Consider the following 23,092-nt stretch of genomic DNA (forward strand, 5'->3'; position numbering starts at 1 on the left):
TCCATTGCGGTCCTGGTCTGACAGTGGACGCCAGTAGTGGTTTTAGTTTTAACATCGTAAGAGCCGCAGACATCACCTGCAAGGCAAAAGCAACTGTGAGGTTTTGGACAGAATGCAATGTTTAAATTTAAATGAAGTTTTAAGATACAAATTTATTGCAATTTATATAACTTTTCTAAATTTATATCATTTCCACCAATTGTGTGTTGTGACTTTTAAAAAGTACAAATTGATAAAATACATATCGATGCTCTGTTTGAAATCATTAAGCATTTTTTAATATTGCATCGTGAAACCTCTTGTAAAAGTATCTGTTGTGTGTGTGTTCAAGTATAAATGTATATATTTTGTTTCAAAATCATGTTCATTCATCAAAGCACTGGACCAGCCTCATTGGTCCCAGTGCTGGGTCTTTCTAGCCAGAAACCTCATACTCCATTTCATTCCACAGGATAGGTTGGATGCCGCAGATTTCAAAAGTGTGGAGAGATGGCAACGGTTAACCCATGAACCTATCCTGCCCGAGTGATCTTCTAGCGTCACTGGAATCACTGAGAGACTGTGGAGTCCTGTGCTTTTCAATTCATTGCCATTACTGGATATAAACTGGGCTACACAAAGCATAAATTTCCTGTGACTATTCTTGCGATTCTGATTAGACAGGTTTACATTAGTCTACAGGTTTCTCCTGTACCAGACTGGGGTACTGGGTCTCCTGAAACCTGGGTACTCGGAGCGACTCTGGGTGCCTGACATGGACCCGCTGGCCTTAGAAGAAGGTTTCTTCTGCACAGCAGGGGAGTGGACTGTGGTCTGCACGCCCTGGTCCCCAATGCCCTGACCTAGGGGACAGAGCAGTGCTTTCTGATCCTGTGGATCGGGAAGAGCCAGCGAGAGATCCGCCTTGCCTTCCCTGTGTAAGGGGCAGTCCTTTAGAGGTCTCGGTGTAAGACCTTTAGCGGAGGGGAGAGGCAGGCTTCTTCTTTGCTGGGTAGCCTCAGAAGGAGAAGAGGAAGAAGAAGCAGACAAAGATTTAAGACGACAACGAAGATGACAACACCTTCCGCGATCTCTTCTGATTTCTTCTTCACCATCTTCTCAGGATCGAGGTCAGGTCCCCAAACCATGCGGAGCAGCCGAAGACTCAGGAGCAACCAGGGGGGGCCACAGCAGCAGGCGCAACCCGGGCAGGGTAGACGGTGCTCGGGACAGTAGCTGCCAGGGCAGGAACATCAGCATGGCAGCCAGGGAATGTCCAAAGGAGGAGCCAGGGATGAAGGCACGGGTGGCACACGAGCAGCCAGGCCGGCCGAGCTAGGGTCAAAGGCACGGGGCGCCAGCAGCCAGGCTGGGCCAAGAGATGGAGAAGCAAGGAGCTGGAACCATAGTCATGAACGAGCCAGGGTCAGCAATAGCAGGCAATGTCATGTACGGCACCAACGACGCTACCATACAAAGGCCCAGGTCGAGATAGCGGGCCAGGAACGCAAGGCAGCGGCACAAGATGGTGAGGCAGAGCAGCTGAAACCTGGGTGCTCTAGGTGTGAAGCCACCGTCATAGGCAGCTTGCCGAACGCAGACATGGGCTGTCACTGAGCGCCAGACAGGTGGGACACCAGGCCCTCCAGTGACGGAATGCCAGGCAGACCCAGGTGGGAGCCAGGCAGAAGAGAAGTCTGATACCTGGTCCGTAGGGAACTTCCACCCCAAACCTGAGGAAACAGTCGGTTCAAAAATGAGAAGTTTCCACTCACTCTGGAGGAAAATTTTCCAGAGTATGGAGAGGCTCCTGAGAGGATGTCCTGATCAACTGCTCCTCAACACCCCTTCCACACCCGATGAAATGAATGAGGAAGGGGAGGGGGAGTCCTCACCTGAGGGAGAGGAGCAAGAAGGGGGAGAAGTGAGGGAGGGAGAAACATCCTGACACATTAGCCACCACTGGAGTCGTCAGACGTTACCTGGACGATTCCCTGGCAGGCTTCCACACAGTAGCTGCCTCCTTCGAACCTTTCCATTGCTCAGGAAACCAGGTACAACACTTTCCCCAGTGAACACACACGCCCCTGCAAGTTGGGCAAAGGGCGGTAATCCGATGTCGACGCTAGAACGAAATTTTGTACATTTTATGCCTCTTTGTACCCAGGACACACACGCTGGGATAGGAGGGTTTAGAAGGCATATCAACATTCATTATCACAAAAAGTAAGGAAAATCCCATGTTTTGAAGGGCAGTCAACAAGAGAAATAATGTAAAACATTTAGTGGCAAGTTTTCAAATTGAATGTTTACCTGGGCAGGAAGTACAATTGTGGTCTTATGGACGGTCTTAACTCATAACCACCTTTTGAAAGTTTTGCTCTTGTAGTACTGGTTTGGTACATCTTAGGGATCAGTTTGTACACCACTTTCCAAAACCCCTTTGAAGATTCAAGTTTAGAGTCGTTTCTAAACCAAGAGCTCTGGTGAGAAAGATAATCATTAGGAGCCAATAAACTCAAAGCAATCCATGGTGAGAAAGAGTAGTTGAAGTTCTAAATGTGCCTGATCTAAAACTGTCTCATATGTGGAGAACTCTTGTTGTTGCAGTCTCATCGTGATGTGACATTAAATGTGTAAGTGAAAGTCAATCCAACCTCCAAATGTATTAGGCTCAGACAAAGCTATTAGTGTAAGCTGTATTGAATGCACACCTATTATGGTAGTGTCCCCATTTGTTACTCAAATATCCTTGTTTTTTGTTGTTGTAATGATTAGAAGTGTTTAGTCTCTAACACAACAGATCGTTGCTTGTTTCTACTGTACAAGACCTGTTTTCCACAATTGCAGACCCATCTGGGCTGTTTGGTTCCATTAGGAAAAGTTGTCCTTGATATTAGAGTGGACATGAATCAATTCTTCCCAAAAAGCTTTGTAATGGGAAAAATATGCCTTTAATTATTTAGTGATTTATTTAGGAATTGATTCATCATCCTCCTCTAATATCTTTACACTACAGTAAGAATGATTGTGACTATAAAAGTGTTTTCATTTTTGCTGTGGACATCAATGCATAGCAGTGTAGCCAGTCCCTTATTTTGTTTTCTTTCGCTCTGAGTATGGGAGCTCTGTCCAGAATCTTTCTCTGCATATTGGTAACACTAAAAATAAGATGTAGGGGACAAAACGCTGTTAGTGTGAAAAGGATGTCAACTGGTCCACCCTTCATTTTGGCTAATTTACAAATTATTAATACAAGTTATTATCTATCCCTTTGGTTCAAGGGACCTAGTTGACAAATTACTGAAGACCTCGTATGTAGTTGTGGATCTATCCAGGAGTTCTGAAGACTATAGGGGAAATTAACCAAGTCCGGGAACAAACTAAGCCTGGGAGAAATTTGGCATGATGTAACCACTTTCTGGTAATAAAGAAACATTTGGGTTGAGTACCAGGGGTTTCTTCAATTATTCATGCATCAGTAAGTTGCTAAAAAATCCAGGTGAGACGGCCACTAAATGTTAACTCTGGCCTGATGGGGAGGGGGAGGAGACTGATTTCGATCAAATTGTAATGGGCAACAAGGTTAGTCCTTGTAACCTGGACCTTCAATCAGGATGCATTCAATTTGCCCACTAAAAACTGAAATCAATCAATTGCCTCAGAATCATAACAAATTGAAACAGCCCCAATTGCAACCTGGCCTCATCAGCCTGGAATATCATTTTTACTAGGGATTAGGTCTAAGGACAGGCCTACCTAATTCCCAGGCAGTGTAAACGTCAAAGAAACTTCATACCCACCGTGTCAACTAATATGATTGTCATCTTCATCTTTAACTGAATTAATCACATTTATAAATGACCTTTGACACAGTACCATTCTCCGACCCCTGTCTCCAGGCACGAAGACTGACAACAGAGCATCTGTATAGTAGTATTATTATCATCGTATCTTAATGTCTTGGTGGGGGAAAAATTCTCCCGTGACAACTACCCTCAAAATATCATTAAGAACCCGTAACATGGTGTCAGGAGTGGTTCTTATCTGCATATAAGCTGGATTAAAAAGGAAGAAGTGAGGTAAGTGATACTTATTTTAATTAAAATTACCAGTTTGTTGACGTAAATGGCTAAGCCGTTTTCCACATGCATAATTTTCCCGTAATGGGTTAAAGTTTTTCTTTTCATCACAATTAAGGTAGTTTTGTACCATAAAGATGAATATACAGTTAACCCCACCGAGTCCTATGGACTTTAGTGCAAAATACTAATGTAGCCCTCAAATGGAAGAAATTTAATTGCTAACTATGAAATTAACAGGGCTTAGACAAGGTTTGCTGACAGACAAAGGGTAGTAACTTTCTTGCATGTCATAGGAAGTTAGGGGTTGAGAAATATAATATATTGTCTTGGGATCAAGATGGAGATAAATGTAAGATAGATAAGGTTTTGAAGAAATTTGATGCAGAATGCAGTCCCAGATCAAATATAATTAGGAGAGATATAAATTTCTCAAAAAAAAAAAAAATCTAATGAAAGTTGTGACCAATTCATAACTCAGTTAAGAATTTTATGCAAAACTTGTAATTATGATAATGAAGAAGAAATGATCAGAGATCAATTCGTCCTTAATTTACATGGTGATAAGGCTAGGGAGAAATTACTGGATCATGTGCAGATGGATACAAAACCACTGACCTTACCTTAGAAAGGGCTGACTGAATTTTGTAAAAAACTATGAAATCAGAGTTCAATTGAAACAGCATTTGGCCAGTAGCAATACTGAAGAAGATTAGTTAATGTCGTTGGGAAGAAGAAAAAATAAGTATACAAATCCTCATTGGTAAGTCTATAAAAATTGCAATGTTGCCAAAGAACCCATAAAAATTGGATGTGACAAGTCATAATTAAGTGATGTGTCCAGGCATGTAAGAAAAAAATCATTTTGTGTAAAACTAGTTGGAACTCTTCTCATGATGAAGCATTCTCAAGATTAAGAAACTTATATGTTGAAGCTCCTTGTTTGAAATATTTTGACAGTAATTGTAATGTGTCTTTACAGTGTGATGCTTCAATGTCAGGATTAGGTGCTGTCCACTAATGCAAAACATCACCGAACGATGGCCCTATGCTTCTAAATCGTTAACTGAAACAGAACAGCGATATGCACAAATGGAAAAAGAGATGTTAGCCATTGTTTTTGCAGCATTACATTTTGACCAATATCTTTATGGCAAAGAATATTATCAGTAGAAACTGACCACAAACCTTTGGAAAGTATTTTAAGGAACCCTTACTGAAATGGCCTTAAAGGTTACAAAGCATGTTATTGCAGTTGCAGAAGTTTAATTTGAGTGTCAAATATAAACCAGGTAGTAAAATGTATATAGCAGATACACTGAGTAGAGATTTTTGTCGAATACATTTTCGGGTACTGATAAATCTGATGTAATTGCATTATTTGAAAAGGTTAGTAATGTAAATATGACAGAACATGTTGCTGTGACAAATGAGAACTTGAGGATATTAGACAAAAGACCATAAAGTGATGTTGCATTGCAAACGTTAAAAGAAACAACTCTAAAAAGGTTGGCCCACTCATTGCAAAGAGGCTCCTGAAATCATAGGATCTTTTTTAAATTTAGGGATGAAATGACTGTTGATAATGATATCATTTTAGAGGTAATTGCATTGTTGTCCCATCATGTTTAAGGTCTTACATGTTGAAACAAATTCATTATGCTCACAATGGGATTGATGCTACTATTAGGTATGGTAGAGATATATTGTTCTGGCCTGGCATGGGTGCAGATATAAAGAATTATGTTTCGTCTTGTGTGGTGTGTAATAAGTATGGTAGTAGACAAACCAAGGAATCCTTAAATTCACATGATTTTCCTTCTAGGCCTTGGTCTAAAATTGGAATGGATATTTTTAGTGTTGGTAATTGTAACTATTTGATTTTGGTGGATTATTATTCATCATATTCTGAGATAAATTCATTGGAAAACATGTTAGCGTCAAAATGTAAGCAAGGTCAGAAGTCATTTTTCACGTTATGGTATACCAGACATTGTAGTATAGTGACTGTGGCTCACAATTTACATCAGTCGAATTTCAAAATTTTGTAAAGAAATGGTCATTTAAACATGTAAAATCTTCCCCTTACCACCACCAGTCAAATGGCAAAGCTGAAAATGCAGTAAAAATCATGAAACAGTTGTTCAAAAAATCAAAGGAGGATGGCCATGATCCACTATTAGCACTTCTTGAATGGAGAATACTCCAACTGAAGGGTTTAACTCTTCACCTGCTCAAAGATTTTTTGGTAGAAGAACTCGAAGTCAATTGCCTATAACAGAAAATTTACTCAAACCCAAGACTGTTGATAGGATACCAGAAATTCAAACTAAGAAATTGATTAGGCAAGCTAAATATTATAATAGATCATGTACAAATTTAGTCTCATTAAAACCAGGTGATGTCATCCGTTCACAGCCAGTTCCAGGAAAAAAGGAATGGAAGAAAGATAAGGTAATAAAAGAGGTTTCAAAAAGGAAATACAAAATAGAAGTAGAAGGCAAAGTATATTTTAGAAACCATAAATTTGTAAGGTGTCAAAGAAACGAGCAGGTAAAAGTTACTGCTACTTTATTACAGATCCAGGCAGTTTATATAGCGGCCGACTGGCGCCGCTCCATGAGAGACAATGGAATTGACTGTGACCTGAGGTCGAAACAATAAACAATAATATGTAGTGAACGAGTACAAATTACAATACAAAACATACAGAACTACAATATGGATACAGTCTTGATGCCTGTGAATGAAGAAACATGTGATACACAATGTGTGACATTTGTATAAATACCATAAAGTAAAAATGATTAAAAATGCGTGACCTGGCACGTTTTAGGCGTGACTAATTGAGTTTGAAGAAAATGGGAAGTCACCAAAGAAACATGCTCAGCGGAGACTTAATTAATGGCGCCGCCGAAACACTACGCTGGCGCCGATGTGGTGACTTTACAAATACTCCCCCAAGACGAGGGATCGTCTGACTAATCCCTGTATCTGCTGGGACGCTGAAGGGTGCCGCGGCTCCTTGAAGATAACGGAGGGTCTCCCGCCTGTGAGGCTGCTGGTTGGGCGGTCCCTTCCTGGGGCGGCCGCGCCGCGGGGTGAGGGCGTGCTGGAGTGCGGTTGGGCGGAAGGGGTGCTGCGTCGCTGTCGGGACTCTCCGACAGAAAGGCGGGCTTTAACGGTCTATTGAAACCCAGTCGTCCTTGCCAGGGAGTGCCAGCTGGAACGCCTTGCTGTTTCGTTCCAGCACGCGGAAGGGTCCCCTGTAGGGCTTGGTTAGTGGTGGACGGACGGCGTCGACTCTGACGAAGATGTGGGTGGCGGATGACAGCTGTGGCGGCATGAAGGTGGTTGCTTTGTCGATGTATGAGCACCTGCAGGGGGCGAACTTGCCGCCACGTCGCGAGCCTCTGCAGTGATGGGGAGTGGCGTTCATCCGTCACGAGCTCTCCCGGCACCACGAGGGGTTCCCCATAGGTTTGTTCAGCTGCAGATGGGGTGCCGTCGGCTCTGGGGGCGGTTCTCAACCCGAGGAGGACCCACGGCAGCTGATGTTTCCAGTCCTCGGCGGTGCAGCGGGCCGTGAGGGATGACTTTAGGGACCTGTGGAACCATTCGACCAGGCCGTTGGCCGCTGGGTTGTACGCTGTGGTGGTGTGGTGCGTGGTTCCCAGCAGTTGAGCCAGGGCAGACCACAACTCGGAGAGGAAGGCGGGGCCCCTGTCGGTTGTGATGTGGTCCGGGACGCCAAAGCGGCTAACCCAACTGGAGAGCAGGGCCTCGGCGCACGCGCTGGCGGTGGCTTCTTGCATGGGTGTGGCTTCGGGCCACCTCGTCGAACGGTCTACCACCGTCAGGAGGTATCTGGATCCGCCTGATGGGGAAGGGCCCGACGACGTCGATGTGGATGTGGCGGCGGCGCCCTGGCTGTGGGAACTCGCCTACCCCGACTGCGTGTGACGACCCACCTTACTGGTCTGGCACTGCAGGCACTGTTTTGCCCAGGCCGTGGCGTCCTTTTGCACCCGTGCCAGACGAACTTTTTGAAAGCAGTTTGGCCGTGGTCCTGCCGGAGGGGTGTGAGAGGCCGTGGATTATGTCAAATACCTGGCGGCGGCGTGAGGCTGGAACCAAAGGGCGGGGCTGACCTGTGCTGATGTCGCAGAGCAGGCTGGGGCCTTTGGGGCGAGGGTCACGTCCCGCCACTTGAGGGATGTGATGGCAGTGCGGTATGCTGGGGTTTCTGGGTCAGCGGCCTGTTCTCTGGCAAGGTCCTGGTAATCTACACCAAGCTGCACTGTGTTCAACTCGACTCTGGAGAGGGCGTCTGCTACGGATTTTTCTTGCCGGGAGGTACCTGACGGAACAGGTAAATTCGGCTATGGCTGAGAGGTGGCGCTGCTGTCTGGAAGACCATGCGTCCCCTGCTTCGTGAAGGCGTGAACCAGTGGCTGATGGTCTGTGAAGATTGTGAAGGGCGTCCCCTCCAGGAGGAACTTGAAGTGCCGAACTGCGCGGTACATTGCGCAGAGTTCCCTGTCGAAGGTGCTGTAGCGGGTCTCTGCGGGATTGAACTTCTTGCTGAAGAAGGCGATGGGCTGGGGGCGCGTGATGATTTGCTCCAGAACAGCACCGCAGGCAACGTTACTGGCGTCTGTCGTCAGCTGGAGGGGGGCCTTGGGATCCTGGTGTGCCAAGGCGGTTGCCTTGGCGAGGGCGGCCTTCATCAGGGAAAAGGCCTGCTGCTGGCTGGGTCCCCAAGACAGGGACTTCGGTTGGCCTTTAGGACTTCAGTCAGGGGGCCGTGGTGTGCGTGATCCCGGGGATGAACCGCCTGTAGAAGTTTACCATCCCAAGGAACTCCTGGACGGCCTTGATGGAGGTGGGTGTCGGGAACCTGGCTACGGCTGCTACTTTCGATGTAAGAGGGCGGACGCCTGTCGGAGACACCTCGTGACCCAGGAATTCTGCTTTCTGGACGCCGAAGGTACACTTGTCAAAACGGACGACGAGGCCGTTCTCTTGGAGGCGCTGGAGGACTGCCCTGATGTGTCTCTGGTGTTCGCTGTGAGACCTGGAAAATATGAGAATGTCGTCGACGTTAGCAGACGCAGAACTTTAGGTCCCCAGGATGCTGTCCATGAGCCGCTGGAAGGTGGCCCCGGCGTTCCTCAGCCCGAAGGTGGAGAAGGCGAACACATAGGACCCGAAGGGTGTGATGATGGCTGTCTTTGGTATGTCCTCTGGCGCAACAGGTACCTGGAAATAAGATTTAAGAAGGTCCAATTTAGTGAATATTTTGGCCCCATGAAAGGAGGCCGTGAGGTCCTGCATGTTGGGTAGAGGGTAGTGGTCAGGCTCTGTTGCAATGTTGAGCCGCCTGTAGTCGCCGCAGGGTCTCCAGGAGCCGTCCGGTTTCTGCACCATGTGGAGGGGGGAGGCCCATGGACTGGAGGCTTTCCTGCAGATGCCCATCTGCTCCATCTCCGCGAATGCTTTTTTCGCCTCCTGAAGGCGCTGAGGGGGAAGCCTTCGGAACTTCGCATGTGTCGGGGGCCCTTTAGTCGTTATATGGTGGTATATGCCGTGCTTGGCTGGGGCCCCGGGGACTTGGCAAAGCTCGGGCTTAAATACCTCAGGGAACTCCGACAGTAGGTGTGCGTACTGGTGGGGGGCGACGGCGCTGATGGTGGGTCTGGGTCCCGCTGTTAACGGGAGAGACCAGCAGGAGTCGGTATCGAGGAGGCGCTTGCGCCTCACGTCGACTAGCAGGCCGAAGTGCGCCAGAAAATCGGCCCCCAGGAGTGGGGTTCCTACGTCCTCGACGATGAAGTCCCAGGAGTAACTCTGGCCAAGGATGGAGATCGACAGGGGCCTGGTGCCGTAGGAGAGGATGGGGGTTCCGTTGGCGGCCGTCAGGAAAGCGGCCGGGTCTGGTGTCTGGTTGCGGTCCTCTCTGGATGCTGGGAAGACCGATTTAAAGGCCCCTGTGTCGACCAGCATCATCCTGCCGGAGACGGTGTCGCGGACGTAAAAACCTACTGTTTTGAGGCCCTGGGTTCTTCGGCTGCCATGGCGGCCTGTCCTGCTGGCCGCCGCCACCCCCGTTTTTGAGCGGGCGAACGAGCAGGGCGGCAGGCAGTTTCGGGCGTCCTTTCCGAACCACTTGTGGTAGCGACAGAAGCCCGGGACCTCCATCTGCTGTGGTTCGGTGGGACGTCTGTTGGCGATGGCGTTGACGGGCTGCTCTATGTCCTCTTCAGGCTGGACGGAGCTGACCGGCTGTGTGGCCGGTTTTAGCCGCTGTGAAGTCTTGATGGAGTCTGTGAGATGTTGCGCCGTCTCTATGAGGTCCTCGATGGCATGGTGTAGGGGTGAGCGATCTGGTTGCGTGATCCGGGAGGAGTTGGCGAGGTAATTTCCCGTGCACCTCCTGCCGCTTCTTTGTGCCACCCAAGTCTGGTAGTGACAGGAGATCTACGACCATGCTCCAAGCGTCTCTTGAATTGAGGTCGTGGCGTGGGTTTATGGCAAGTCGCTTAACAGGAGCAAGCTTCGAGGAGGAACTTTTGTGGTGCTGTATGTGAGGGTGTGTGTTTCGGGTACTCGGGATGAGTTTTCTGTACGTCCTCGGAAGGGCGTTGAGCACTGTGTCGGCCTGTCGTCCGTCAGGTCCGCGATTCTGAAGTGGCTTTCCACCCTGCGCAGCCACATCGATGGGTTCCCCTGCGTACTTTACGGTGAGCGGCCCGCGATTGTGTTGCCCGGCCGTCGTGTGTTCGGGGCGCTGGTGTGGAGTTGGGCCTCGATGCAGGGGCGGGCGCAGGTGTGATGGGAGGTAGGTAAACCTCCGAGTCCAGCGGGGTCCACGTTTAACTGCATGAAGGAGGGGATATCCGCGTCCATGCTCGCTCCTTTGACCCCTTACTGGAGTGGGGTACTCGCGTCAGTACGCACTTTCGTGCGCCGTGGGTTCCGCTAGTGACGCTGGTGGGGTACGCCGAAGTCAGCACGCTCAAACGCTGGTCACAGCGCCGTGTTTAGGCCGCTAAGAGCGTTTTGGAGAAATCCTGGAGCCAAGACTAAGTCACCGTGTCAGTCCGCTAATGGCTCCGGGATACTCCGGGGGTCACCACTGTAAGGTGTCAAAGAAACGAGCAGGTAAAAGTTACTGCTGCTTTATTACAGATCCAGGCAGTTTATATAGCGGCCAACTGACGCCGGCCCGTGAGAGACAATGGAATTGACTGTGGCCTGAGGTCGAAACAATAAACAATAATATGCAGTGAACGAGTACAAGTTACAATACAAAACATACAGAACTACAATATGGATACAGTCTTGATGCCTGTGAATGAAGAAACATGTGATACACAATGTGTGACATTTGTATAAATACGCATAAAGTAAAAATGATTAAAAATGCGTGACCTGGCACGTTTTAGGCGTGACTAATTGAGTTTGAAGAAAATGGGAAGTTACCAAAGAAAACATGCTCAGCGGAGACTTAATTAATGGCGCCGCCGAAACACTACGCTGGCGCCGATGTGGTGACTTTACAGTTCCTTACTGAGATAAATGTACATGTTGTTGTTGTTTTAGATTTAGCTGGCCTTGTGCCAGCACGGGCTCTTGCTTCTAGAGCAGCCCGTAACTATATGTTGATGATGAGTCTGTGAGATGGATAGGTTAATGAAAACTTTATTATGATACATGAAAGTGATTTTGGTGGGGTGAAATTTTGAAATGAAAAGGTTTAACAGGCAAGGTTGCAACCTCTTTGAAGCCTAAAGGTACCCATCAGATGAGGATAAAAGTACGATAGCAGTGAGTGTTGGCTAGTGGGAGAGGCCAACAGATGGAAAAAAAGAATTGAGTAGTAGGCACAGGTAGCTAGTATGCTAGTTGGTGGTGATCCAAAGTCATATTCCTTGTCCAGTCCTAATTCTTGTGTCTGTATGTGTTTTGTGTATTTGTTGGGTGTTGATTGTGATGGATGGAATGATAGGGGAGGGGTGATTTCTAAAGTCAGTATTTAGAGATGAATGGTATGGATTTTTATTTGTTGTCTGGGTCGAGTCTGATTTAAGAATAGGGAAGGAGGGTGGGTGGTTTAAGGTATGGATTCTTGAGTTATCTTGGTGGTGGGTAGGAGCATAGGAAGCCTGCAAATTCATGGATGTTTGTCAGTATGTGCTTTGTTATTTGGGTAGCTGTTCTTTCATTTCCTTCATAACTTGTTCTTAACTGTTCTGTCTCTGTACAGTCAAGAAGGTAGTGTTCCAGGGGTTCTTCTGGGATTGTTTCACAGTACTTGCATGGTTGAGGGTTGTCTACTACTCTCTGCCATGTGCACGTGAATGTACAGAACCTTCGAAGATGTTATTGGCCTGTGCGAACCGCAAAGTAGCATCTACACACAGACAGAGCAAAACAGAGGTAATGTTTCGGACATCTGTGTTTGTCGGAAGACAAACAGATGGCGATTGTGAGAGACATAATAAACATACAGTGATGAAACATATATCAATGGAAAGGCCAGGAAATTCTACATATGGCCAATTGCATGAGATTCGAGACAGATTAATGAATACAATGCAGTAGCATAATATATGCGAAATGGCGAGACGTTTGGCATCTTCACAAACAGAAACACACATACAGTTTGATACAGAAGATTCGGTGGAACATTATGAGTACATGACTGGAATGTTTGCATGGCAATGCAAGTAGTGGTGATTGTACATGAATCGAGACAACAATGGTTAGGGAGAAACAGACGGAAACATTGTATGGTAGAAGTTGCGTTCCTTGAGAGAAAAGGGGGTGTTCTTGTTCCCTTTTTGTCTGAGTCCCTCCGAAGATATGACGCACGAAAGCACGCACGCACGCATGTGCTCGAAAGAGACCGCCATCCATGGGTGCGATGGATGGGTCTCTTACAATCTTACAGTTCTTCACTTCCACCAGATGGTTTCTTCTACGCAACAGAAAGTCTATTTGCGTCTGTCTCCCCCCACTACTGTATGTTGCATCAATTTTGCTTGTCAAAAAGGTGTTGTTTATTGCCAAATCAAAAGACAATGCAAAATCTACTATAAGTTCTCCCTCCTCCTTCATTCATTTCTCCCATTCCATGTCCTCTATGAATCCTACTAATATTTTCCCGACTGCGTCCAATGTGTCCATTCAGGTCACCTCCAATCACTAGTCTTTCTTCCATTTCTACTGATCTATTTCTTTCATCTCTTCCATCTCCTCCAGACCCTATTTTTAACTTGCTCATCACAGCCACTTGTGGTGCATGAGCAGTGACTACATTTAGAATGTGTCCCTCACAGCACAGTTTCACTTTCATTATTCTACAGCTTTTTCTTTCTTTCAACCTCAACTCCACATCTTTCCCTTTCATCAGTTCCACTAGACAGCACCTTCAATCCACTACCACTCTCTCTTGCCTTGTTTCCCTCCCACCTTGTCTCTTGCACACAAGATATCAATTTTCCTGCTCTCCATAACATCCACCTGCCACCTCCCTACGTCGTCCATCATGGTGCCAACATCCAGAGTTCTAATTCTAAGCTCTTGGACTTTCTTCTTTAACCACGCCCGTCCTTGACGTGGTAGCCCTTACAGACCTTACAGACCTTACAGTTCGTTCGGGTTGCCCCAGGTCCCTCAGTGTGAGGCACCTTTGATGTCTACCAGAGAATTGCTAACACAATTTATCAGGTGGGTCAGGCGGAGCCCGCCCGCATCGCATGAACAGGGTACGCCCTGGCCTTCTCTTGGCTGTTACTGGCTACTATCCATGGTTTTGGCAGTGTGAGGGCTAGAGAAAGATAGCTAACCTCTGAAGCTTTATTAACCAATAAAGAGTTCAGGACAATAATGGATACAATTGATCCTTACCAGCGGGCAGCTGCAACTAACTCTCCCCTTGCTGTGCACTGCCAGGCACACTCCCCCTCCCCTGTCCAACATATCTTCAGTTACGAAAACTGCTAACCCATACAAAGTGAAATCCCCGGCATCCAGTTCTCATCTGCTCATCTTAATTTAGTGCTCTGACAGGATCCATTTACCTGTCCTAATTATTCCTTCTGATTTGTGTTATTGTAAATATATGTGATTCTAGTCATCCGAAGAGTTTGCCTACAGTTCCCCTTTCTAGTAGAGCCCTCAGCTCATTTTCCCTTCTTCTATGTTCTACCAACCCAGGAATTCGAGACAGATTGCATCATCCCTTGTGTTCAGTCTCCTTCCTGGCTTTAGAATATATATAATATATACATATATTATATACAAACAGGTGTATGTATGTGTGTATGTGCCACATTGACTTTGAAACGCACTGAGCAATAACCACCAAACTCGGCATAATGTATGACTTACTGTCTGGAAATCGGCACTGTGGGGTAAGACATCACGGGCGCCAAAGGGCACCAAAGGAGGGGGCAAGGGCTTCCCTGAAACGTGGCTGGTTCTGCCTGCACCCGTAGACTTAGTAAATTAACGATTTATCATACCCAATTTGGGTGTACATATGACTTACTATCTGGAAGAGAATGTTGTGGGGTAAGACATCAATGGCACTAAAGGGGGTGTGGGTTGGGAAGGGGGTGACAGAGAGAGAGAGAGAGAGAGAGAGAGAGAGAGAGAGAGAGAGAGAGAGAGGGGTGTTAGGGATGAGAAAGAGGGGAAAAAAGAGAGAGAGAGAGAGAGAGAGTTTTTGTCACTCAGCTATCCAGGGCAGCTCCGGATTGGTCAGATAGTGTGTGTGTGTGTATATATATATATATATATATATATATATATATATATATATATTTATACTATATGTATAGTATATATATATATATATATACATACTTAAATACTGCTGTTCGACCTCTCTCCCTTGCCTCTTAGTAGAATAGCAAATTAATTTTCTCTTGAAGCCAGGAACACAAGGCAGATTTCTCCCATGAGAAAGAGGAGAGCAGAAAGAAGCAGGAGTTGTTTCCAAACTAAGGTCGCCAACCGACCGAAGGGTGGGAATTTTAAACTCACAAGCTTCATAGAGGGGATACAGTTTTGCTAGGCGAGACCTTTGATACACTGTCCTTAAAACCCACTTTTCTTTGACCTATGTACTGGTGAGTCTGTCATTTTCCAAACGATACCCACAACCGTTGTCCAAATTTTCATCTCTTAAAAAGTCCCTAACTAAGAACCCCTAGTAAAGCATATTCCCTTTACGAAGTCATATATTAAGTGCTCATATATTAAGTGCATTCATTGCTGTCTAGTGAAATCACGTCACTTCCCCTCCACAGCATTAAAAGTAGTATTCTTGATATAAGATTCATCCCTTGTGATGAATTAGTTAATACTGAGAGCTTCTTCAGTCCAAGATTGTTACCTGGATACTTCTTTTCCCCACGTGTGTCTATACCTTGAGCCTGGAAACTGCCTCTTGCTTGGAGAAGAATCTGCATCCATCGTCAGTGCCAAGAAGCCACAGTTCAATCTTCACTGAATTCAGCTCTTTTATAAAAGTGATTGAAGAGGCTTTTTCAATCTGTTGCGATCACTTCATTTAGCACTGAGGCATCTATCCTGATCAGGACTAATATTTTGAGCTGTTGTAAATAATCCATTTCCTTTTATTCTACTTTTGTTGAAACTAGTTTTCCAGTAAGTTTACTTCATTGATCCTCGGGTTGTATAATAAACTTATGTTTTGTAATACTAGTTTTCAGCTGGTGACCTTTCCATTTGATTGTCTGTCCTTTAGAGCTTTACTTGGCCTTGACTGGCAGAGTTACCTGGGTCTGAGGTAGAACAAGGTCATATAACTCCAATTAATAGGTTGTTAACGTAAATAACCGACCGACCCACGTAATAATATACATATATTATATATATATATATATATATATATATATACAATATATATATATATATATATATATATATATATATATATATATATATATATATATATATATATATATATATATATATACAGTAATACAAAAAATCCTTCTTGAGTGAGTTAGGTTCCAGAACCCCTCATGTAAGGTAAAGATTCGTGAAAGTTTGGTACGGTCACTAAAAAATGCTAATACATAGAGTAAATGCTTATTTCTAGAGTTTAAGCCTGAAATATGACAAAATCATCCTTCCACAGCATTTTAATTTCATTTAAAAGTTTGCTTAATACCGTACTGTAATTCGTATTTCATTCCACATACAGTAATTGACATTTTTAATCTGTGAAGTGTTTTTTTTTTACCGTACCCACAAATTTTCAATCTCTACAAGAGTCTTGGATATATTACAGAAGATAATTGAGGGTCTACTGTAAATGGCTACTTTCAGTACAAATTCTCAGATGAATTATAAGATGTTTCCTGGAATAAGCTTTCCCACATTACTTCTTCATGAATGGCTTCTTTCAAGTATGAATTCTCATGTCTTGTAAGAGTAATTTTAGTGGAAAAAACCTTCCCATATTTCCTTGCACATATAAGGCCTTTCTCCAGTATGGCTCATCTATGTCTTGTAAGATGATGTTTCCTTGAAAATGCTTTCAAGTATGAATTCTCTTATGGCTTGCAAGGGTAATTTAACCAAAATATTCCTCCCAGCATTCCTTGCACATGAACAGCTTCTCTTCTGTATGAATTTTCATATGATTTGTAAGACCACTTGTAAAGAAAAACACTTTCCCACATTTCTTGCCCATGAATGGCTTCTCTCCTGTATAGAAGACAATATAGAATTTAGGGCAAAGGCCAAGCAATGGGACTCATGAAGTCATTCAGAGCTAAAACAGAATTAACAGTAAAAAAAAAAAAGTTTGAAATGTGTAACAGGATGAAAACCTCAAAGCAGTTGAGGACTATGAATCAATTGTTAGGAGAGGGTGGAAAGTAATCTTGATGGAAGGAAGAGAAAATTAACGGAGGTACACTAGAAGGAAGAAAGGTCTGCAGCTAGGGGCTGAAGGAACGCTACAAAGACTTAAGTAATGCCTAAATTGGACCACATGAGGTGCACTGATGGGACTACACCCTTATGGGATTTTCTCCAGTATGAATTCTCATATGAAATGTAAGATGTGGTTTCTGGGAAAATGCTTTCCCACATTCCTTGCATATGAATGGCTTCTCTCCAGTATGTATTCTCATATGAACTGTAAGATCTCGTTTCCTGGAAAATGCTTTCCCACATTCCTTGCACATGAATGGCTTCTCTCCAGTATGTATTCTCATATGATCTGTAAGACTTGGTTTCTGGGAAAATGCTTTCCCACATTCATTGCACATGAATGGCTTCTCTCTAGTATGAATTCTCATATGATGTTTAAGATTTCCTTTCTGGGAAAATGCTTTCCCACATTCCTTGCACATGAATGGCTTCTCTCTAGTATGAATTCTCATATGATGTTTAAGATTTCCTTTGTGGGAAAATGCTTTCCCACATTCCTTGCACATGAATGGCTTCTCTCCAGTATGCATTCTCATATGAAGTGTAAGTTGTGGTTTCAGAAAATGCTTTCCCACATTCCTTGCACATGAATGGCTTCTCTCCAGTATGCATTCTCATATGAAGTGTAAGATGTGGTTTTTATGAAAATGCTTTCCCACATTCCTTGCATATGAATGGCTTCTCTCTAGTATGAATTCTCATATGATGTTTAAGAGTTCCTTTCTGGGAAAATGCTTTCCCACATTCCTTGCACATGAATGGCTTCTCTCCAGTATGACTTCTCATATGAACTGTAAGATTTGGTTTCTGGGAAAATGCTTTCCCATTCCTTGCATATGAATGGCTTCTCTCCAGAATGACTTCTCATATGAACTGTAAGTTGGGGTTCCGTGGAAAATGCTTTCCCACATTCCTTGCATATGAATGGCTTCTCTCTAGTATGAATTCTCATATGATGTTTAAGAGTTCCTTTCTGGGAAAATGCTTTCCCACATTCCTTGCACATGATTGGCTTCTCTCCAGTATGACTTCTCATATGAACTGTAAGTTGTTGTTTCCTTGAAAATGCTTTCCCACATTCCTTGCACATGAATGGCTTCTCTCCAGAATGACTTCTCATATGACCTGTAAGTTGTGATTTCGAGGAAAATGCTTTCCCACATTCCTTGCACATGAATGGCTTCTCTCCAGTATGAATTCTCATATGAACTTTAAGATCTGGTTTCCTGGAAAATGCTTTCCCACATTCATTACATATGAATGTTTTCTCTCTGGTAGGATTTGTATGACATGTAAGATTAATTTCCTTGTAAAATGCTTTCTCACAGTCAGTGGATCTGAAAGGCTTCTCTCCATTCTGACTATTCCTTCTTTCTTGTTTTACTCCCTTTTTGCAAGTTAGTGGATCTTTTTCATTCACTACTGACTTCATTTCATAAGAATATTCATCATCTTCATTAGACTCACAAAATACCTCTGGCTCTATTTTGATGTCCATCAATGGATCCAGGGACAAAGAGTCATCATTACTGGTTTCACTAAAGGCAGCCATGTTGCTGTTTTCTTGATTTATGGAAGGAAGTGATAATGCATCTTCAGTTTCACTTTTCAAAGGAAATTCTAAAGAATGTTCTGGATTCATTTTAGCCTTTTGTCCAGTTCTGTTCTGTAAAGACAATGTGTTCAATTGACAACTCTTAACACAAAATTGTTTACAAATGATTATCCAATAAATCTGTCACAAAGTACAATATCTTGAAGGACTACAACCAGATTTCATTGCTGGCGTATGAATCTGATATTCACAACAGATTGGGAATGTTGCATGTACTACCATCAAACACACAAACATTCCCAAAATCTTGATGCTGCTCAAAACTGACGAAGGGAGAATCTGAAATCAAAGAATGCAACAGAGTTAGGAAACAGAATGCCACAACTGAAGCAAAATAATCAAATTTAATTCAGGTTCCTATAAAGGTCTCAGGCCAATTAACAAGGTGTACATTTGCCAGTATCCAAATATTAACACAAACTAACCAAATATTGTCCAGACACAGCATCGAAACATTCCTGAGGCAACAATACAACAATAGAATAACAGTTAATATTGACTCCCACCTTCTCACATCTGTAAACCTTCTTAGCTTAACATTACAGTATTACTTTTGAAGATATCCTTATTAACAAATCAAAGTCCAAGAATAGAAAATGCAAGACCAGCATAACAATTTTGTGGGGTAACAGCAGGAAGGGTATACAGTACAGTAAGTGCTTAATTACATGTGATCCACATATACATAACACCCAATTATCCACAGATGCAGTAGACAATAAGAAGGAAAAAACAGTAGGGGTGAACTGAGTAATACTTTCAAGAGAGATAAAAGTCTTCAAATTAGTTTCACTGTTTGTTACTACAGATACAATACATGAGTAGCTATTAAGACCAGCAACACAGATGGCAGTCTTGGAAGGTTAAATGTGCTGCTACATTTCCTCAAATATGAAGTTTTCACAATAAACCTAATATTGTAATACTTACCTGAACACCTGAATTAGCCCTGGTCACCCACCAGCCCGAACTACATCCCCATAGCTTTTACCCACTAAGTGGGTAGTTAACTGTCAGCGTTACCAACGCTTACAGGAAAATCTTGTCAAATGAGTTACCTGGGCAACACTGCTGCAAGTCCCCGTCGAGTGAGGCCGAGATCCCCAATTGCGTTATCCACTATTCAAATTGAAGTAGGTGTTCAGGTAAGTATTACAATACTAGTTTTATTATGAAAACTTCATATTACAATACACTCCCTGAACACCTGAATTAGCCTGATTAACAAAATTTTAAGGAGGTGGGATCACTCTAATTCAGCCCGACCTGCCAACAGGGAAAGCAGGTAACTCATTATTCGCCTACTCTGTATAAATGAATGTATCCTCACCTGGTTATCCCACTCGGCAGGTGAGGATTCCTGTAGAGAGAGTACCCCCGACGTCAGTCTCATGTCTAGGTACTGTCTGAGTCAAGCTACCTCTCATGTGGTATTCAAACCTCCTCATGGATAGAGAGTAGCAAAAAACCAACCTAAGTGGCCAATCACAGCCTCCCATGAGTAGCGGAGAACGACGAACCTCCCATGTGGCTATTGTAGCCCCTCATGTATGGAGGAGAAGTTGAATGTGCAGGATCTTCGAGTTCTTCGCTGCCCGTTGCCGCCGATGTCTGCGCAGAAGAGGTTGAAGAAACCAAACCTGTCCACTGGATCTCCTAACTTCACAGTACTAACGCCAAACTTAATACTCTCACTATGAATTCCGACCAACAGAGAATCTTGAGTTCCTTTGACTACATTCATTACCTAAAAGCGGCCCCGCCTTGAAATTACTGCGTAATTATAAGATTGAGTTGGTTGCCACAAAGTGACCCAGCGAGTAACTCTTCTCTGAAGAAAACTGAATGTCTCTGAGGTAGAAAGTCGAGAAAACCTACACAGACTTCCAAGTGGCTGCCTCTAAGAACCTCCGCACTCGAGAGTACCCCCTCAGCTAAATGAACGCACCCTCGATAATAGAGTTAGCCACTACACACGGACTAAGAAAATAACTCTCATGTAAGGAGGAGAACGATGAATCTCCCAAGTGGCTATTCAGAGCCTACCCTGGAGGGAATGAGGTAGTGTGCCAAGCCGTTGACCCTTCGCCCTGCAGGTTGCGGTAAAGGCCTACGACTGACAAGCAGAGAAGTATCTCAGCGCTGACAAAAGAGCCTAGGCTAGCTTACGAGAGCACCCCCTTGGACTCTCTGAGGGAAACATCAAAGACTAGGATACTTAAAACGTACTAAACCTACGTTCATGTGATTACACTATCACTGTTGCTCAAGATTCTAAAGCCTAAAAGGAATTCCTCTACCCGGTTAATCTGAGAACCACCGCACTACGAGCGACTCTGACCTGAGAAGAATTTCCGACAAAGACACCACCAGCGAAGAAGGATCCAGTCCCTGGGACAGTGTTGCAGAGGACTTTAAGGGATATCCAGCTATATCCGTTGCCGCTCGGCGAGAAAGCCTGTGCTTGCAAGGAAAGCTGGAATGTCTCCCAGTCCTGAACACAGGGATGTACTGCCTCAAGAACCGCTTCTTGTGTAGCTGCTACAGGAGGTTGGGTCAAGCAGAATTCTTCTCGATGCCTCGGCAATCAGGTCAGATGAAGGCGAAGTCTTCAAGTATTTGTCTGTAACTCTGGGTGAGCAATGTTTGTGAACCCCTAGCAAAATGGACAAATACGGAGGGAAAAAACGTCAATATCAAGTTTTCACCAAAAAGACAGCATGCCTCAACAGAGCGGCCCCTGCTCTGGTATGAAGGAGCGAGAAAACACTACTGACTTGTGTGCAGGGAGGCAACAGAAGGATGGTAGGGATTTCTCAGTCGAGCAGTCTCTGCATGAATCTTCGTGAAGGAAGAGTGAGCAGCATGTTCCGTCCCGATCACTCAACCCCAAGGACAGGCTTGCCTACCAATACATCCCCACCAGGAATGCATCTGGTTAATTGAGCTGTCGAGTGTGCAATAGAACAACACTCGAGTACCTTCAAATGTCGAGATGAAACAGGGGGAAAAACGATTGCCTCCTGTTTGTCGACAAATGCCACTACTGTGGTTTTGTTGTTCAACGAAACCAGTGAGTGCACAAAACCCATCCTGAATTCTCGGATGGCCAAAAGGCTGCCCTGAGCCCAGGACGGTGACGAGAAGGTACTAATCGTCTCGGTCACACAAATTCAAGACAAGGTCTTACCAGTGTGCGCCTATTCCTCAATCTGTGAATCCGTAAGTAGAAACAAGATGTGAGGGGAATATGCAAGCATATTAGAAGGTTCCTACAATCAAGCATTAGCCTAACTCTTTCCTCATACATCGAAGAGGAAAGAACGGGGAAAAGGAAGCAGACTTCCATTTTCCACCATGGGGAAACTTCTGCAAGATGACAGGGTACCGAGGAAATTAGCTCTAGCTGGCTGGCATTTCCCGAATCGGGAGCATGGGAGAGGTGGTGGGATGAGAGATCGATGGAAAGAATTGCCGAGACCTAAGGGAAATAGATACTTCTCCTGAAGGAATCCATTCCCAGGTCTCGGCAATGTCGCTGCCAGTTCCAGAGACTCGATAAGCATCATTTCGTCCAGGCATCAGCAGTTGCAATCTTCTTCTGAAGCCTAGGACTTCTTAGCTAAGGAGTTGAGAGGGGCTGGCTTGAACTCAAGGTCGAGTTGAGATGACTAACCCAAAGTTCTTGGCCATTGCTTTTCTGGGAGTTGTTGGTTTTCTTGTTGGTGTGCTGTTTTACTGTGTGTGTTCTGTTTCTTTTTTTTGTATTTCCTTGTTGTGTTTGTGGTTGTTTGCGGTTGTGGTTGTTGCGGCGACCTTTATCCATCTCCAGCAACCGAAGATCAGGGTGAGTGTTGTGTGTTGTTTTGTTTGTGGGTTTGAATTCCGCCACAATGTCCACCATCCATTCCAGTACCTCTGTGAACCAATCTCTTGTCGGCCAGTAAGGGGCCACAAGGGTCGTTCTGGTCCCCTCGTGTGGCACAAATTTTTGCAGTACCCTGTGTATTATCTTGAAAGGGGGAAATGCATACACGTCCAAGTTGGACCAGTCCATCAGGAACGCGTCTATGCATGTCGCCTCGGGATCTGGTACGGGAGAGCAGTAAGTTTCCAGCCTCTTCGTTTGCGCTGTGGCGAAGAGATCTATGCACGGACGTCCCCAAAGTCGCCACATGCTTCTGCAGACGTCCTGATGTAGCGTCCATTCTGTTGAGAGGACTTGATTTTTCCTGCTCAGAATGTCCGCCCTCACATTTTTCTCCCCTTGGATAAAGCGGGTTACTAGTTTGACATTCTTCTCCTTTGCCCAGAGAAGAAGTTCTCTTGCTGTCTCATATAGAGACCTGGAGTGAGTGCCCCCTTGTTTGCTGATGTAGGCCAACGCTGTCGTGTTGTCGGCGTTGACCTGCACCTCTCTGTTCTCCACTATGTG

The 23,092-nt window shown here is 44.7% G+C and overlaps 1 protein-coding gene and 2 long non-coding RNA genes across 3 annotated transcripts in view; 1 reads left to right on the top strand and 2 right to left on the bottom strand.

The window, feature by feature from the left end:
• Window positions 1-23,092, bottom strand: part of LOC136838108 (uncharacterized) — a 215,819-nt gene that overhangs the window by 177,721 nt on the left and 15,006 nt on the right. The gene's annotated exons all lie outside the window — the stretch shown is intronic.
• LOC136838111 (uncharacterized) overlaps window positions 1-23,092 on the top strand; it is a 271,933-nt gene that overhangs the window by 115,318 nt on the left and 133,523 nt on the right. The gene's annotated exons all lie outside the window — the stretch shown is intronic.
• On the bottom strand, window positions 16,452-19,093 carry LOC136838103 (gastrula zinc finger protein XlCGF8.2DB-like). Its single transcript, XM_067102949.1, has one exon. It carries the CDS (start codon window positions 18,682-18,684, stop codon window positions 17,752-17,754), a length of 933 nt encoding a protein of 310 aa, XP_066959050.1. The 5' UTR covers window positions 18,685-19,093; the 3' UTR covers window positions 16,452-17,751.

Source organism: Macrobrachium rosenbergii, unplaced genomic scaffold (assembly GCF_040412425.1).
Source record: "Macrobrachium rosenbergii isolate ZJJX-2024 unplaced genomic scaffold, ASM4041242v1 171, whole genome shotgun sequence".
Taxonomy (NCBI): Eukaryota; Metazoa; Arthropoda; class Malacostraca; order Decapoda; family Palaemonidae; genus Macrobrachium; species Macrobrachium rosenbergii.